Raw genomic sequence first — 19,205 nt, forward strand, 5'->3', positions numbered from 1 at the left:
ATACTAAAATTAGTTGAGCAGTAAACATCTGTATCGCATAGACAATCTCGACAAATAATAACAGAGGACATACAATCTAAATCTAAATCCAAATTTAAACGCAATTACAAGAAGCTTGAAAGCGAATTATGCGTTAATATTGACACAATTACGAAAGCCTGAAAGTGAACTATTCATTATAATATTGTTGCACAACTTTGCTGGCTTATGAAACATATTCGAGAGAGAGATTACTTCTAACAAAACTATTGTAATTACGGCATTTTTATAAAAAAAATGTTTGATTACAATTAATTCTACAGAAAGATGATTATCAAGTTTATAAAAAATAATAATTTTAAAGTAAAGTAAAGTAAAACCTAACCATAAATCTTTGAAGCTTTAGGAAGAGAAACGCGTGCAAACATAATCTTTAATTACATTATTATTTCGTAATCATTATTATTATTATACATACATTATTATTTAGAAACAATCATCAACTTTCTAAAAAATTTCAATATTATCAAAATCATTTTACTTTAAATATAATGTGTGTATAAAAACATTTATGATGCGTTTGAAAATATATAATTTTTCTCAATTTTAACTTTAGAATCTTTATTGTAAATTATTTATAAACACTTTTTTGTATATTATATATATGTGTATATTAAATTAATATTTTCTTAAAAAATATATGTAACAGCATAAAATAAATCAGTTTTTTCTTAATGTAATAATTTTTTAAATTTATAATTGTGTTAATACATGAATTTCTTAAAAATTGATTCTGAATTAAAATTATTTATGTTTGCAACAGTTTCTCTTTTTGTCGTTACATAATATATTTATTAAAAATTAATCATGCTTTACAACACACGCATTGTCTAGAAAATTTGAAATTGATATTCGAACTTCATATCGTACTTAAGAGACTTTATCAATATCACAGTTATGTGAATTGCGGCAATGCGTAAAACATCAAAGTGCAGTTTCCATTTCGTCGTCTGATAACTGCAAAATTAAAGATATTAATATTATTAATATGATATATGATATATTAATATGATATATTATTAATATGATTATTAATATGATAATAACTTCTATGTGTAAAAGGGAACAAATTTAGAAATATATTTTACTTAGCGTAAAGATGAAAAAAATTATATAATCATGGGTCCAAAAATGCTTCTTTTCCAAATTATAAGTATTTTTATGATAGAGTTTGACAAAAATATTCCGTTAGCAAATTTGCTGGATATGACTTCTTTCCGTTCTTATCCATATTTACATCTATCGATTTTAAATCTCTAGATTTTTATTTACGAGAATATCTCAGGACTTTTACTCTAATGCTTTTATTGCTATTTTAAAATTTAAAATACTGTGGGAATTGTTAGATATTTTCGATGATATCGTCGATAAGACACTGACGAAACGAACGTTTGTTAAAAAAAAATATGTTTATCACCTTCTTTTAACGAAATGTTTTTGCCAAATTCTGCGAATAAAACGTGTTTATAATTTAAAAATAAAACATTTATGGATTCACATTTATATGAATTTTGTTTATCTGTACGATAAGTAAAGAATATATTTTTAATTTTGGCTATTTATTTTTGAAACATTTTGTATGTTTATATCGGCGTTTGCGTTTGTATGTGTTTGTATACTTACATTATTTTTGTATCTAAAAAAATTATAACGATTTGAGGTAGACTCTGCATTTAATAATACATTATAGATATTTTACTTACGTGTTCACCCGATCCGAACACTATTCTAATTTCGTTTCGATAATGGACTGGCACATTGCGTCTATCGACAGCTGGATCGGCATCGCGAGTGGAATTGAGAAGTTTTCTATAACAACCAAAACTCGTAAACAATTTAGAAGGAACGTTTTTAATAATAAAAATGCTTATAAAAAATTAATTAAAACTTTCAACATAGCGATTAGTAATTATTATTGGTTATAATAAAATGAATATAAAAATCGCCATATTATATTTATTTTAAATCTTTCTCAGAAATTTTATAATAAAACAGCATTACGTTTGAAAAAATCAGATATTGATGTTAATATCATATAATAGTTCTATTGATTTTAAAATCACCGAAAAAGAGGATTTGTTTTTATTAACATTATGAATTCAAATTTAAATAAATAATTTCTATATTGCATTAATAAATGCATATATGCATATATGTGTTGTATGTGTGTTTGTATACACAAACATACATACATATTACACGGTCGCACATATATATGTATGCAGGCAGAGATGCACGAATCTAATAATTCATTTATTATGACTTGGATAATTTTGTATTAAAAATGACAATTTTATTTTAATTAATATTAAAAACATCTAATATAATCTGTATAATATAAAGTTTACCCGAAAAAACAACAGTACATTAACGCTAATATTATTGGTACTACTGCAAGCAGCGCAATTTTAAAGTCAATGTTCATTTCGGAAGTATTCAAATCTTCAAAGTTTTTTGTGGGTGATATTGTTTCTTTTATTTCATCAGCCAAGTTATATATCCATTTTTTGGTGCGTTTGTTTTTTTTTTCATTTATTGCAGTATGTTTATCATTGGTCGGTCCTAATATCATATAAACTAAAAAATAATTTTTTTTTAAATATGTGTTTTAATTCGTAAACTGATAACTGCGTTTATCAGTTTATCAACTTTACTTTTTTTTCTTGCAAAAGAACATAATAATTTTAATAATAAAATATAATAATACTTAATAATAATCTTATAATAATAAAACAAAAGTTTATTATTAAATTAATTATTTATTGACAGTAAAAGTTTACACAATTAAATATATATACATTATTAGTAAATCAGATGTACCTAAGTATGTAATAAGCATGTATTATGTATTACTTCTTTTTTAAATTAAGAATGTATATATATTTTTTTTCTTTTTTGGTATTTACTTTTGATAAATATATAGAAAAAGAAAAGTAAAAAATATGCACACAGTCATTAAGTTCCATTATTTATGTTTGCTTTTGATTATAAAGTATAAACATAAACTAAATAAATATAATTATATTATTATATGATTGTATGATCTTACCTGGTATGCATAAGATAAAAACAAAAATAGCTATACATAAATATGCCGAATGGAATATTCGCTTTATAGTTTGCATCATTATAGTAAAACACATCGTGGATACTTGTTTAGCACTTCTCTGCTTAATTTTAATAAGATTCGACAGATTGCGATTTTCTTTATCCAATCTTTTCCTCCTATACGGCTTCTATTATTAATAACACGTTGTATTGATTGTCCGTAAAGAAAAACATTTATGGAATATATCAGAATCTTGTTATGCTTGCCCAATAACACAGATATTGTAAGCAAAACAGAAAAGGTAAATTTTATAACGAGTTATTATCAAATTGACAAAGACTTATGGTAAAATGAGAAAAATAATAAAAATTAGTAAGAATGATAAAAAAACTCTTATATATATATATATACAAAATAAATTTTTAGTACAAGGCGGGTTTAAAAAGTATTTACAAATGGAATTAGAATATTTGCGAAATAACAAAATAAACTTTCTGTCTAAATTAATATGAAATTATCCGAAAAACAAAATATTTATATTTGCTATTGATACTTTGTAAAGTCATAGTGACTATAAAAGTTCTATAAGGTCATAGCATAAAACTATCAATATTTCTCTATTGCTCTTGATAAAGCCGGTATTTTTCTTTTGAATTTCTTGTTAATAAAAGACTAAAGCCAAGTATAATTTTACAACCAAACATCATAATAAGCACTTTTAATTAATTTGACACAATTTAAGACAATCTGCATCTCGTATAGATAATTGATTTTATTTTCGAGCGTCTCTGTGTCAGCCACCCTTCAAAATTTCAAGCACGAATTTGACGATACAAAAAAGCACAATGATCACATACTGGTGATTTTATTCTATCAGAACTTAGGAAATATCTTAAACTAATTGCATATACGAAACACCGAAGAAAGGCTTGGCGCTTACGGCAAGATACTAAAATGATAATACTTGGTTTTATGATATTAATTTCTCAACTTTACCAAATTGTGATCTAAGTCGTTGTCTCGCTGTTCGCTATATGTACATGTCATCGCGCGACAATGATAAACATACGACTATTGAAGAATATAAACGATATCCTTGTAGAGTGTTAAAGGGTCCATTTGCCTGACTCTTATTGGCTGTCAATGTCGCACTAAATTATTTATTTTTAAACGCTCATAAGTCACATTATACTTTTTTTTGTGGAAATCTCGGAATCATATTGAAATTTTCTTTTTTCCGCCACTTGTAGATTTTTTAACGTACACTTTTGTTCGGCTGCACTTTAATCGCGAGTATCTTACATCGACATTTAAAATTAAAAAAAATTAAAAAAGTTAAAACATTGATTTCTTGTATCTATTTGTATTACGTAATCCTTCAAAACTTATATTTTTAAAAAATAGAACAAAATGGCGCCATGAATACGCACCAATTATGAGAAATGTTGTATATACTACTATAAAGAACTATCCTACAAAAATAATAATATCAGAAAATTATGTCAACTGAAAATAAAAATATGTATATGTATATGGTTATTGGAATGTATATAATTGTTTCCATTTCAAACGATTTTTTTGTAATAAATATTATATTGCAATATATTAGATATGTTTTTTCTCTTAATATTGGATATAAAAGAAGAAATACATGTATAAATTTTATAGCATCAAATTTTATTCAGTTGGCCCCTCTTTTTCATATTCTTATTTTTATAGGAAATTAAAACAATACTTTACATTATACATATTTTGTATACAACTTTTTATTATTAATATGTTTTTATAGATTTTTATTTTCAATTGGCACAATTTTTTGATATCCTTATTTTTGTAATAGTTTGTGCATTAAAATTATGATTATAGTTTAAAATCTATTCTGTAAAAATTTAATCAATCACAATATATAAATATTAATAACATAATTAATATATAGAATTAAGTAATATAATTAACTAGTATAAGATTAATTAATATATATGACTCTTATTCTTTTCAGTTTTTTTCAGGAAAATACCAAACTGCTATTTATAAATGTAGTTACTAAAATATGCTATTGCTATGGTTCTATCACATTGTGCGTAAATGATTACTTTTACAGCTATTCTCTCTTTATAGTTTTTATTATATCTTTAGTAAATTTGTGGTTAGAAGTATAGTCAAACAAGCTATTAATGTGGTTATTAAAATGTATACTTTTAATTATTTTTTTTTACTTATTTTTTAGTTATTATTATCAGTAAATGGTAAAGCTGATGTCAAGAGTTACATTTATCATAATTGTGATTGTGATTATTACATAAAAATGTTTATTTAATTTACCATCTGATGTTACGTGATATTTTACTACATTAATATTTCAAATTATTATAATTTATAGTAAAATTTTTATATAATTGTCAGACTATGCATACAAGGTTATTTTTACTAATATAATATAATAACAATAAAAACTATAAAAATAATAACTATAATAGCAATAATAACTATGAAAATAAGAATCCCAATTATAATTATTTTATTATGCAATTATAGTTGCAAATACCAGACATTTTTCTCTCAGCGTACAATTTCCGATCTCGCATTGAGTAATTGCTAAGTGACCAATTCAGATATGGTTCCTATAAGAAATCGGTTTCTGTTTTACGTTTTACAATAGAAAATAATTATAAGTACTCATGCATCGATATTTGATTTCTCTACCAATTTTGACAATTAATCAATCTTTCCTTGAGGCAAAAGTTCGGAAAATTTGATGCGCTTTTTTCTTGGGAAATTTATTTTGAATGAATATACGAATTGATATATTTATAATGTATATTGAGATTAATACAAAACATAAGATATTTACAATACGCATATTTATATATACGAACCAATATTATTAAATAGTGTCAATATTGTCAAATATAATGGGCAATGAAAAAACATAAAATATTTTAATTATCTGTAGTAAATAAAAACAATCAAACATTTTCGTATTAAGTATCGAATCTACAATTGTTTTTAAATTAAAAGATTTGTTGTTTGTTAGTTATTTATTTATAATATTATATAATATTATGTAAATAATAATATTATATGTAATATTATAAATTATGTTATATATGGCAATCTCTCGCTTGATAATAACTAGTTAATTATGAATAAATAATTTTACTCTTTGAAGTTATTTCGTAAATAACTTTGATAATTATAACAATCATAAATAATTATTTATATTTTTACTTTTTAAGAAAAACAAAATTGCGTGTGACACCAATATTATAAAAGTAATTAATTTTAAGTGGAATGACATTAACATAAACTTTAAATTTTTATCGAAAAAAATATTGAATAATTCACATGTTATAATCATATGTTATAATTTATTATTACTTATGAATTTGTTAAAATCGGTTTTTGCCATAATATATGAAATATTTGCATATATTAAACCAAAAACTAAAATTAGTTGAGAAGTAAATATCAGTATCGCTATTGCCTAGAGATCTCGACAAATAATAACAGAAAACATACAATCTAAATCTAAATCTAAGTTCAAGCTAAGTTTAGTAATTAAGAAACTTGAAAGCAAATTATGCGTTAATATTGGCATAATTACAAAAAATTTGAAAGTGTGCATTATAATATTTGATGATCTTGCTGGCTTATGAAACAAATTCGAGAGATATTACTTCTAACTAAACTATTGTAATTACGGCATTTTTATAAAAAAATGTTTGATTATAAATAATTCTACTAAAAGACGATTATAAAGTTTATAAGAAATAATATGTTTAAAGTATTATACTAAAAATATTGTACCAAATGTTTGAAGCTTTAGGAAGAAAAACGTGTGCAAACATAATCTCCAATTACATTATTATTTTATAATTTATTAACAATCAACTTTTTCAAAAATTTTAATATTATCAAAATCATTTTAATAGTAAATAAGTAATTTTACTTTAAATATAGTGTATGTAGAAATATTTACTAATTTAATTATACGTTTGAAAATATATAATTTTGCTCAATTTAAACTTTAGAATATCTATTGTAAATCATTTATAAACACTTTTTTATATATTATATATATATGTGTATATTAAATTTTCTTAAAAAATATATGTAACCGTATAAAATAAATCAGTTTTTTCTTAATGTTATAATGTTTTTTTAATTTATAATTGTGTTAATACTTAAATTTCTGAAAAATTAATTTTGGATTGGAATTATTTATGTTTGCAATAGTTTTTCTTTTTGTCGTTACCCATATAATATTATTTATTAAAAATTAATCATGTATAACAATATACGCGTTGTCTAGACAATTTGAAGTTGAGAATCGAGCTTTATATTGTACTTGAAAGACCTTACCAATTTCACTGTTATGTGAATTGCGGCAATGCGTCAAACATCAATGTTAATTTTCCGAATTATTTTCATCTGATAACTGCAAAATTAAAGATATTATTAATATTATTAATATAATAATAACTTGTATGTATACACACGTATACCATCATTTACGATAGAAAAGGAACAAATTTGGAAACATATTTTACTTACTGTAAAGATGAAAAAAATCATATGTTTATATGGGTCCAGAAATGCTTTTTTTCTAAATTATAAATATTTTAATGATACAGTTTGACAAGAATATTTCGTTAGAAAATTTGATGGATATGACTTCCTTCCGTTCTTATCCACATTTACATCTATCGGTATTAAATCTCTAGGTTTTTATTTACAAGGTTATCTTAAGACTTTCGAGTTAATGCTTTTATTGCTATTTTAAAATTCAAAATACTCGGGGAATTTTTAAACACTTTCGACGAAATCGTCGATGAGAAAAACGTTTATTGAAAAGAAAGTATATTTATCACGCTTTCTTAATGAAATGTTCTTGCCAAATTTTACCATCTAAACAAAATATATTTATAATTAAAAAATTAAACATTTATGGATTCATGTTTATATGAATCTTTTTTATCTGTATGATAAGAAGAGAATATATTTCTAACTTTTGGCTATTTAATTCTAAAACATTTTGTATGTTTATATCGGTATACGCGTTTGTATGTGTGTATATTCCCACATTACTTTCGTATCTTAAAAAATTGTACCGATTTGAGATAGACTCTGCATTTAATAATACATTATAGATATTCTACTTACGTGTTCACCTGATCCCAACACAGTTCTATTGTTTCGAAAATGGACTGGCATATCGCGCCTAACGACAACTGGTTCGACACGGAGAGTGGGAAAGACAATTTTTCTGTAACAATCAAAACTCGTAAACAATATAAAAAAAACGTTTGTAACAATAAAAATGCTTATAAAAAATTAATCAAAGCTTTCAACATAGCGATTAGTAATTATTACTGGTTGCAATAAAATGAATATAAAATTTGCCATATTATATTTATTTGAATCTTTCCCAGAACTTTTATGATTAAATATGCACGCAGAAATGCATGAATCTAACAATCCATTTATTATAATTTTGATAATTTCATATTAGAATTGATAATTTTAGTTTAATTAATAATATTAGATTTATGAATTTTTTCTAATTAAAACGTTTTATTGTTTTTAGAATTATTACATTATTATTTGTTTCTATAATAATAAAAATAGTAAATAGAAATATTAAGAGAATGATATAAGTTCTCTTAACTTGTCCTATATTTTGAATTTTATTTATAATCGAAGCATTAGAATTAATATATAGCCATATAAAATAATTTGTATATATAAATTAACGAAGTATAAAAATATTTGCCTTAAAAGTCTATATCTAATATAATGTATATAATATAAAATTTTACCTGCATACATAACAGATATATATCAACAGAGCTGCAATTGATATTATTATAACAATTATTACAATTGTAACACTTGTATCAAAATATGTATCGGAAATATTCAAATCTTCAAAGCTTTTGGTGGATAGTACTGTTTCTTCTTTTTTATCCGAACTATATATCCATTTATTATTGTCTTTGTATTCTTTTCCATTTATTGCAGTATGATTATCTCTGGTCGGTCCTAATATCATATGAACTAAAAAATATTTTTTTTTAAATATATAAATTTTTAATTAAAAAAGTGTTGAATAATTTCCATGTATATGTTATAATCTATTATTACCATGTATATGTCCATGTATATGTTATTATCTATTATAATTGTTAAGACATAAATTTCTTAAATTGATTTTGAATTAAAAAGAGAGATATTTATGGTAAAATGAGAAAAATGTGATCAAGGTGTTAAAGAAAACAAAATAATTTGGTTTTAATTAATAATGTATATCAACAAGTCTATATACAATATATAATAAATTTTTAGTATAAAGCAGATGGGTTTAAAAAGTATTTATAAATGGAATTAAAATATTTGAAATTTAATAACAATGTAAACTTTCTTTCTGAATAAATATGAAATTGTTCAAAAAATAAAATATTTATATTTGTTATTTAAACTTTGTAATGTTGTAGCGATTATAAAAGTTCTTTAAGGTCATAGCATAAAACTATCAACGTTTCTCTGTTGTTCTCGATAAGCCGGTACTCTTCTCTTGAGTTTCTTGTTAATAAAGGACTAAAGCCAAGTATAATTTTACAAACAAACATTACCAGAGACATTCTTAATTAATGACACAATTTTTGAGACTATCTGTATCTTGTATAGATAATTGATTTTATTTTCGAGCGTCTCTGTGTCGGCCAACCTTCAAAACTTCAAGCACGAATTTGACGATACAAAAAAGCATGGTGAACACATGCTGGTGATTTTATTTTATCAAAATTGAGGACATATCTTAAACTAATTGCATATACGAAACACCGAAGAAAGGCGTGGCACTTACGGCAAGATACTAAAATGCTAACAATTGGTTTTATGATATTAATTTCTCAATTTTACCAAATTGTGATCCAAGTCGCGTTGTCTCGTTGTTCGCTATATGTATATGACACCGCACGACAATGATAAACATGTGACTACTGAAGAATATAAACGATATCCTTGTAGAGTGCTGAAGGATCCGCCTGACTCTTATTGGCTGTCAATGTCGCACTAAATTATTTATTTTTGAACGCTCATGAGTCATTATATATACATATATTTTTTTTTATGGGCATCTCGGCATCATGGTAAAATTTTTTATTTTTCCGCCATTTGTAGATTTTTTAACCTGCACTTTTATTTGGCTGCACTTTAATCGCGAGTATCTTACATTGACATTTATATGCATAAAATTTAAAAAAATATAAAAAAGTCAAAACATCGATTTCTTGTACGTATTTGTATTAGGTACGTAATCTTTAAAAAATTATCTCTTTAAGAAATTGAAAAAAAATGGCGCCACGTACATGCATCAATTGCGAAAAATGTTGTATGTACTACAATAAAAAACCATCTTACAAAAATAATGATATCAGAAAATTATGTCAATTCAAAATAAACATATGTATATATGCACATGGTTATTGGAATGTATATAATTATTTATATTTCAAACGATTTCTTATAATAAATATTATATTGCAATATATTAGGTATATTTTTTTTTAAATATTGGATATAAATAAAAGAAATATATATATATATATATATATATATAAATTTTATTGCGTAAGTTTTCATTCAGTTGACTCATCTTTTTAATATTATTATTTTTGTAAGAAATTAAAACAGCTAATTTTTTGTATAACTGTTTTCAGTTAAAATATTTGTAAACAAAATAAACAATAATCTGATCGAGTAGCAATTAAGAGTTAGCGCGGGAAATAGTGCGCGTACAATATTTATGATTTATTACAATAAAACACTCATCAATTTACATTGAACGGACGTTTCGACCTCTTTTTTGGGTCTTTTTCAGCATGATATTTAAATTCTTTCAAAAAACAAAATCAGAACTATGTCATATTATTCGTAATTAAGTAAACTTAGCGCAATGGAAACTGGGAATTATTGGGAAAAATGCAATTGTTATGTTAATTGGAAACTAATCACTACATGTTAACGATAATAGACTCGCTGTGAAACAATACCAGGGTCACGCAGATATGTCATCCATGTTGTAAAAAACATATTATCCAGATGTTTGAGTGTTCTCCTCCATCCTCGGCAAGCCAGGAAGTATGAGAATTAATCTGGATTTATTAATGTGCCATATAAAATAATATGTATATATAAATTAACGAAGTATAAAAATATATGTATTAACATTAAAAGTTTAGTATCTAATATAATGTGTGTGTATATAATATAAAATTTACCCGTATAGATAACATTGTGTCAACACAAATGCAATTGGTATTACTACAGCAATTGTTACAAGTGTAACCGTTTGAACAGAGTATTTAACGACAGTATTCACAATCAGATCTTCAAAGCTTTTGGTAGGTAGTACTGTTTCTGTTGTTTTCTTGCCCAAATTATATATCCATTTAATATTGTCTTTGTATTTTTTTGTATTTATTGTAGTATATTCAACATCGGTCACTCTTGATATTTTATAAACTAAAAAATAATTTTTCTTAATATATATATTCTAATTCATAAACTGGGGACCTATTCTGTAACTTTTAACGATGTCGTTACATGTCATTGCGCAGCTAAAACGTATCGGAAAACAACTGCTATGATATCTAACGACATCAGTAAAGATTACAGAGCAGGCCCCCTGATCATTACATTTATCAGTTTATCAACATTATTTATTTTTTTATTTTACAAAAGAATATAATAAATATAATAATAAAATTTAATAATATTTAATAATAATCTTATAATAATAAAACCAAAGTTCGTTGTTACATTAATCATTTCCTAAAAATTATTTTTTAATAATTTAACTTTTATTAACAGTTAAAGTTTTGTAAGAAATTAAAACAACTATTTTGTACATTTTTCTTTATTAATATATTTTTATAAGTTTTTATTTTCAATTGGCGCAATTTTTTGATATTATTTTTGTAGAATAGCATTTTACAGTAATTGTTTTGTAATAGTTCGTGCATTAAAATTATAATTATAGCTTATAGTCTATTTTCTAAAAATTTAATCAATCACAATAAGTAATATAAATCATTAATAGCATGATTAATATATGTAATGCGATTTTTATTCTTTTAATTTTTTTCAGGAAAATGGTAAATTGCTATTTATGAATGTAGTTATTAAAATATACTATTGTTATGGTTCTATCGCATTGTGCGTAAATGATTACTTTTTTAGCTATTCTCTCTTTATGATTTTTATGATATCTTTAGTAAATCTGTAATTAGAAGTATAGTCAAACAAAGCTATTAGCGTGATCATAAAAATGTATATCTTTAGTTATCTTTTCTTACTTATTTTTAGTTATAAATAGTAAAGCTGACGTCAAGAGTATATGTGTATATATATATATATATATCACATTTATCATAATTGTGATTGTGATCATTACATAAAAATATTTATTTAGTTACTTGATATTTTACTACATTAATATTTTAAATTATTATTATTTATAGTAAAATGTTTACATAATCATTGCCAGAACTATGCATATAAGATTACTTTTATTAATATTATAGTAATAATAACTATAAAAATAAGAATATCATTCATAATTATTTTACTGTCCAATTATAGTCGCAAATATCAAATATTTTTCTCTCGATGTAATTTACGGTCCCGCATTGAGTAATAGCTAAATGGCTAATTCAGATATGATACCTGTAAGAAATCGGTCTCTGTTTTACGTTTTACAATAAAAATTAATTTTAAGTAATCGTCTTGTTCATCGATATTTGATTTCTCTACCAATTTTGACAATGAATCAATCTTCCCTTGACACAAAAATTCGGAAAATTTGATGCGCTTCTTTTTTGGGAAATTTATTTTGAATGAATATACAAATTGATATATTTATAATTGATATATTTATTTTGTTAATAATGTATATTGAGATTAATACAAAACATAAGATATTTACAATATGCATATTTATATATATCAACCACATATTATTAAATAGTGTCAATATTGTTAAATATAATGGTTGATAAAAAAAGCATAAAATATTTGAATTATTTCTAGTGATTAAATACAATCAAACATTTTCGTATCAAATATTGAATTTACAATCATTGTTAAGTTAAAAGATTTGTTGTTTGTTATTTGTTTATTTAGAATATTTTATAATATTATATAATAATAATATTATATGTAATATTATAAATTATATTATATGGCAATCTCTCACTTGATAATAACTAGTTAATAAATAGTAAATAATTTTATATTATAAAGTTATTTCGTAAATAACTTTATGATAGTCATAACAATCATAAAGCTATTTATATTTTTACTTTCTAAGAAAATTACGTGTGACACCAATATTATAAAAGTAATTAATTTTAAGTGGAATGACATTAACATAAACTTTAAATTTTTATCGAAAAAAATATTGAATAATTCACATGTTATAATCATATGTTATTATCTATTATTACTTATCAATTTGTTAAAATCAGTTTTTGCCATAATATATGTAATATTTGTACATATTAAACCAAAAACTAAAATTAGTTGAGAAGTAAATATCAGTATCGCTATTGCATACAGATCTCGACAAATAATAACAGAAGACATACAATCTAAATCTAAATCTCAGTTCAAGCTAAGTTTAGTAATTAAGAAGCTTGAAAGCAAATTATGCGTTAATATTGGTATAATTACAAAAAATTTGAAAGTGTGCATTATAATATTGGACGACTTTGCTGGCTTATGAAACAAATTCGAAAAGAGAGATATTACTTTTAACAAAACTATTGTAACTACAGCATTCTTATAAAAAAAAATGTTTGATTATAAATAATCCTACTAAAAAACGATTATAAATTTTATAAGAAATAATAAATTTAAAGTATTGTATTAAAAGTATTATATCATAAATATTTGAAGCTTTAGGAAGAAAAACGCGTGCAAACATAATTTTTAATTACATTATTATTTTGTAATTTATTAACAATCATCAACTTTCTAAAAAATTTCAATATTTTCAAAATCATTTTAATAGTAAATAAATAATTTTACTTTAAATATAGTGTGTGTATAGAAATATTTATGATGCGTCTCAAATTATATAATTTTCCTCAATTTTAACTTTAGAATCTCTATTGTAAATTATTTATAAATTCTTTTTTGTTGTATATATGTGTATATTAAATTAATATTTTCTAAGGAAATATATGTAACCGCATAAAATAAATCAGTTTTTGCTTAATGTAATAAAGTTTTTAAAATTTATAATTGTGTTAATACATAAATAAATTGTGTTAATATATAAATTTCTTAAAAATTGATTTTGAGTTAATATTATTTATGTTTGCAATAGTTTTTCTTTTTGTTGTTATATAATACATTTATTAAAAATTAATCATGCTTTACAACGCATTGTCTAGATAATTTGAAGTTGAGAATGGAGTTTCATATCGTACTTAAAAGACTTTATCAATATCACAGTTATGTGAATTGCGGCAATGCGTAAAACATCAAAGTGCAGTTTCCATTTCGTCGTCTGATAACTGCGAAATTAAAGATATTATTAATATGATATATGATTAATATGATTACTAATATGATAATAATTTCTATGTGTACATACGTATACAATCATTAACGATATAAGGGAACAAATTTAGAAACATATTTTACATACCGTAAAGATGAAAAAAATTATATTATCATATGGGTCCAGAAATGCTTCTTTTCCAAATTATAAGTATTTTTACGATTCGACAAAAATATTCCGTTAAAAAATTTGCTGGATATGACTTTCTTTCGCTCTTACCCACATTTATATTTATCGATTTATCTAGGTTTTTATTTACAAGGATATATCTCAAGTCATTTACTCGAATGCTTTTATTGCTCTTTTAAAATTTAGAATACTGTGGGAACTTTTTGATATTTTCGGCGATATCGTCGATAAGACATTGATGAAACAAATGTTTGTTAAAAAAAGGAATATGTTTATCACCTTCTTTTAACGAAATGTTCTTGCCAAGTTCTACCATAAACAAGTTTATAATTATATTGTTTATAATTTAAATTTTATTGCGTAAGTTTTTATTCAGTTGAACCATCTTTTTAATATTATTATTTTTGTGAGAAATTAAAACAATTATTTTGTACATTTTTGTTTATTAATATATTTTTATAAGTTTTTATTTTCAATTGGAGCAATTTTTTGATATCATTATTTTTGTAGAATAGCATTTTACAGTAATTGTTTTGTAATAGTTTGTGCATTAAAATTATGATTATATTTTAAAATCTATTTTGTAAAAATTTAATTAATCATAATAACTGATTAATAATATAATTAAAGATTTATAACACTATGTCAAAACAAAATAGTCTCTTTTTTCTTAAATTATAATTGTCGATAAGGCATTCAACCTCTAGAACGCGCCGCGCTCTGGGTCACTAATGCCAACCTTCGGGCCAAGAGAGAAAGCAGTTTTGATTAGAATCATGTACATCTATTCCGCTATTTTGCTGATTTTGCTGATTAGCCGTGTTGTAGAATACGTATAATCTCGTTATTTTTTAATGTGCACATATGTAATCTCGTGCACGAGGACACGCGATATCTCGTTGATTCTCGTTGCTATGGTATTTTGCATACTTTGACAACGGAAGCCTTACACAAAGCCGACTCGCGAAGTTTGTAAAATAGATGGAGAATTTTTTCAACCAATTTCATATAAACTTTATATGAGTGGAATATAATTCTGAATATACAGGGTGTCCGGAGTCAAGAAATTAAAGATATTATTAATATGATATATGATTAATATGATTACTAATATGATAATAATTTCTATGTGTACATACGTATACAATCATTAACGATATAAGGGAACAAATTTAGAAACATATTTTACATACCGTAAAGATGAAAAAAATTATATTATCATATGGGTCCAGAAATGCTTCTTTTCCAAATTATAAGTATTTTTACGATTCGACAAAAATATTCCGTTAAAAAATTTGCTGGATATGACTTTCTTTCGCTCTTACCCACATTTATATTTATCGATTTATCTAGGTTTTTATTTACAAGGATATATCTCAAGTCATTTACTCGAATGCTTTTATTGCTCTTTTAAAATTTAGAATACTGTGGGAACTTTTTGATATTTTCGGCGATATCGTCGATAAGACATTGATGAAACAAATGTTTGTTAAAAAAAGGAATATGTTTATCACCTTCTTTTAACGAAATGTTCTTGCCAAGTTCTACCATAAACAAGTTTATAATTATATTGTTTATAATTTAAAAATAAAACATTTATGGATTCACATTTATATGAATTTTGTTTATCTGTATGATAAGTAAAGAATATATTTCTAATTTTTGACCGTTTATTTTTGAAACATTTTGTATGTTTATATCGGCATTTGCGTTTGTATGTGTATGTATACTTACATTATCTTGGATATCAAAAATTATATCAATTTGAGATAGACTCTGCATTTAATAATATATTGTAGATATTTTACTTACGTGTTCACCCGATCTGAACACAATTCTATTGTTTTGATAATGGACATTGCGCCTATCAGGAGCTGGATCGACACGGCGAAGGAAATTGACCATTTTTCTGTAACAACCAAAACTTGTAAACAATTTAAAAGGAACGTTTCTAATAATAAAAAAGGTTATAAAAAATTAATTAAAACTTTTCATATAGCGATTTGTAATTATTATTGGTTGCAATAAAATTAATATAAAAATCGCCATATTATATTTATTTGAATCTTTCCCAAAATTTTTATAATAAAACTGCATTACGTTTGAAAAATTCAAATATTGATGTTAATATCATATAATATTTAATATCATATAATAGTTAATGTCATATAATAGTTATGTTGATTTTAATATCATTGAAAAAGAGGATTTGTTTTTATTAATATTGTGAATTTAAATTAAAATAACTTTTTTTTATATTGCATTAATAAATGCATATATGTGTTGTACGCATATATACACAAACACACATACACATTACACGATCGCACATACATATGTATGCACGCAGAGATGCACGAATCTAATAATTCATTTGTTATGGCTTGGATAATTTTGTATTAGAAATTACAATTTCAGCTTAATTAATAATATTAGATTTTTCTAATTCAAAGATTTTACTGTTTTTACAATTATTATCATTATTATTTGTTTCTCCAGTAATAAAAATAGTAAATAGAAATATTTAGATAGTGATACGAATTCTCTTAACTTATCCTGTATTTTGTGTGTATTATTTATAATCAAAGCATTAGAGTTGGTTAAGTTTTAGCTATATATTAATACACCGCATTAGCCTGTCGCAAAAAGGTATAGTGCATCTGTAGTACAGCCGGGAATATTTTTTTCGTCGGGACACGTGACATTAGACGTTGCGTAACGTGAAGCTCTTTTCATTCATTGTCATATAACTTAAACATTTTTTAACTAAAAAATAGCATATTCTATATACACGTACAATATCTCTCTCGTAATCGAGAGAAAAGTTGCAGCAAGAGTTTTGATATTTAGAGGAATTTGTTTTGTCTTTGCAGTTTCCCGTATATAAACTGTTTTTCTATTACATATTAATTTCACAATTTTTTTCATTTAATAAAAAAAATGTTGATACTTATCAGCCACACATAAAGAAATTTGATTTCACTGAGAAAATCGAGGAAATTGGTTCGTTCGCTGAATTCTCGCTGTCTAGTTCGATCGGCGATTCTAGTCGAGAGAGGAGGCAGGGAAGATGCGGAAGAGCATGAGAAGGAAATATTTGTAACACGGAACAGTGGGTTTGTCTCCTCGGTGAATAGTGCCGACACGTTATTATGGAGCACGCGCGTGTATACGGCGGCACGTACATACATAAAACTAGCGTTTATCTTGTTTATGCTTGGCCTAAACCGTACGTGAAAATGAAAGCTAACATTGAGAATTCCAATTATGTTATTTAATTCTCGGCGTATATGAGCGGTTTTCAACGCATTGCGTTTGCAATTCAGAAATGTTATTTATAGAAGGATTAGTTGTAGTAGTTATAGTGTTAGCATCAGTCTTGAGAAGCTTTTTTTTCGTATATATAAATTAATTAAATATAAAAATATATGCGCATTAATATTAAAAATATCTGATATAATCTGTATAATATAAACATATTTACTTGTAGACACAACAGTACAGTAACACTGATATTATTGTTATCATTAAAAGCAACGCAATCTTTAAGTCAATGTATATATCGGGAGTATTCAAATCTTCAGAGTTATTTGTGGGTGATATTGTTTCTTTTATTTCATCATCCAAGTTATATACCCATTTTTTGGTGCCTTTGTTTTTTTTTTCATTTATTGCAGTATGTTTATCACTGGTCGGTCCTAATATCATATAAACTAAAAAATAATTTTTTTCTAAATATATGTTTTAATTCGTAAACTGATAACTGCGTTTATCAGTTTATCAACTTTACTTTTTAGATGATTTTGAATGAGACGGAGAGAATATCGGTAACTAGAATTTAGTAGTAAAACGTGATGCTGCAATTGTGACTTTTGATTACAATTGACAAGAAAGTAAGTAAATGTGACTGCGGGAAATCGGCACATGAATTTCCCACGTACAAAGTATATTTTCACAGAGTTAAAATTTATGAAACGTTTATGAAATTGAAGATCATACGCGACAAACTCGCATTCGCCTCGCTTTCTATTATCGAAAGGCGCAAAAAACGTCGCATTTATACACCACATTTGTCTTTCTAAATATCTCAGTACGCAAATTTTTCAAATGTGGTTTATATATTAAAATGAATATACGAATTGACATATTTATAATGTATATTGATTAATACAAAACATAAGATATTTACAATATGCATATTTATCCGAACTACATATTAAATAGTGTCAATATTGCTGTATTATTAAATATAACTATATTATTAAATACAATATTATACTGTATTATTAAATACAATATTATAAATTGTAATATTATAATATTATTAAATATTTATAATATTATAATATTTATAATATT

The 19,205-nt window shown here is 24.2% G+C and overlaps 4 protein-coding genes across 8 annotated transcripts in view; 1 reads left to right on the forward strand and 3 right to left on the reverse strand.

The window, feature by feature from the left end:
- LOC115234526 (protein outspread) overlaps positions 1-19,205 on the forward strand; it is a 223,743-nt gene that overhangs the window by 70,108 nt on the left and 134,430 nt on the right. The window lies entirely within an intron of this gene.
- LOC115234527 lies at positions 780-4,530 on the reverse strand. Its single transcript, XM_029805685.1, has 5 exons — positions 4,085-4,530; positions 3,089-3,275; positions 2,388-2,616; positions 1,743-1,848; positions 780-996 (listed from the first exon to the last, which is right to left on the reverse strand). The coding sequence occupies exons 1-5, from the start codon at positions 4,133-4,135 to the stop codon at positions 964-966; spliced, it is 606 nt and encodes a 201-aa protein (XP_029661545.1). The 5' UTR covers positions 4,136-4,530; the 3' UTR covers positions 780-963.
- Positions 7,366-19,205, reverse strand: part of LOC115234528 — a 26,215-nt gene continuing 14,375 nt past the window's right edge. For all 4 annotated transcript variants that reach the window (XM_029805690.1, XM_029805689.1, XM_029805688.1 and 1 more), the window contains exons 3-5: positions 8,908-9,145; positions 8,252-8,354; positions 7,366-7,526 (exon numbers count right to left, since the gene is read on the reverse strand). In XM_029805690.1, coding sequence (XP_029661550.1) covers positions 7,497-7,526; positions 8,252-8,354; positions 8,908-9,145 — 371 coding nt within the window. In that variant the 3' untranslated portion in view covers positions 7,366-7,496. The remainder of the gene's footprint in view (positions 7,527-8,251; positions 8,355-8,907; positions 9,146-19,205) is intronic.
- The window catches only part of LOC115234529, a 7,214-nt gene continuing 2,475 nt past the window's right edge, over positions 14,467-19,205 (reverse strand). Inside the window, exons 3-5 of one of the 2 annotated variants that reach the window (XM_029805693.1) lie at positions 18,331-18,544; positions 16,659-16,755; positions 14,467-14,670 (exon numbers count right to left, since the gene is read on the reverse strand). In XM_029805693.1, the coding sequence (XP_029661553.1) occupies positions 14,638-14,670; positions 16,659-16,755; positions 18,331-18,544 (344 nt within the window). In that variant the 3' untranslated portion in view covers positions 14,467-14,637. Of the gene's footprint in view, positions 14,671-16,658; positions 16,756-18,330; positions 18,560-19,205 lie in introns of both variants that reach the window. The other variant, XM_029805691.1, reaches the window with a different exon arrangement.

This window comes from Formica exsecta, unplaced genomic scaffold (assembly GCF_003651465.1).
Source record: "Formica exsecta isolate Colony F162 unplaced genomic scaffold, ASM365146v1 scaffold2, whole genome shotgun sequence".
Classification (NCBI taxonomy): domain Eukaryota; kingdom Metazoa; phylum Arthropoda; class Insecta; order Hymenoptera; family Formicidae; genus Formica; species Formica exsecta.

Excerpts from the sequence above, each read along its gene's own strand:
- LOC115234527 (XM_029805685.1), bottom strand. The coding sequence starts at position 4,135 with ATGACATGTACATATAGCGAACAGCGAGACAACGACTTAGATCACAAT. Across the intron at positions 2,617-3,088 it reads TTTTATCTTATGCATACCAG|TTTATATGATATTAGGACCG; the intron begins GTAAGATCATAC and ends ATTATTTTTTAG. Across the intron at positions 1,849-2,387 it reads ATGTACTGTTGTTTTTTCGG|AAAACTTCTCAATTCCACTC; the intron begins GTAAACTTTATA and ends TGGTTGTTATAG.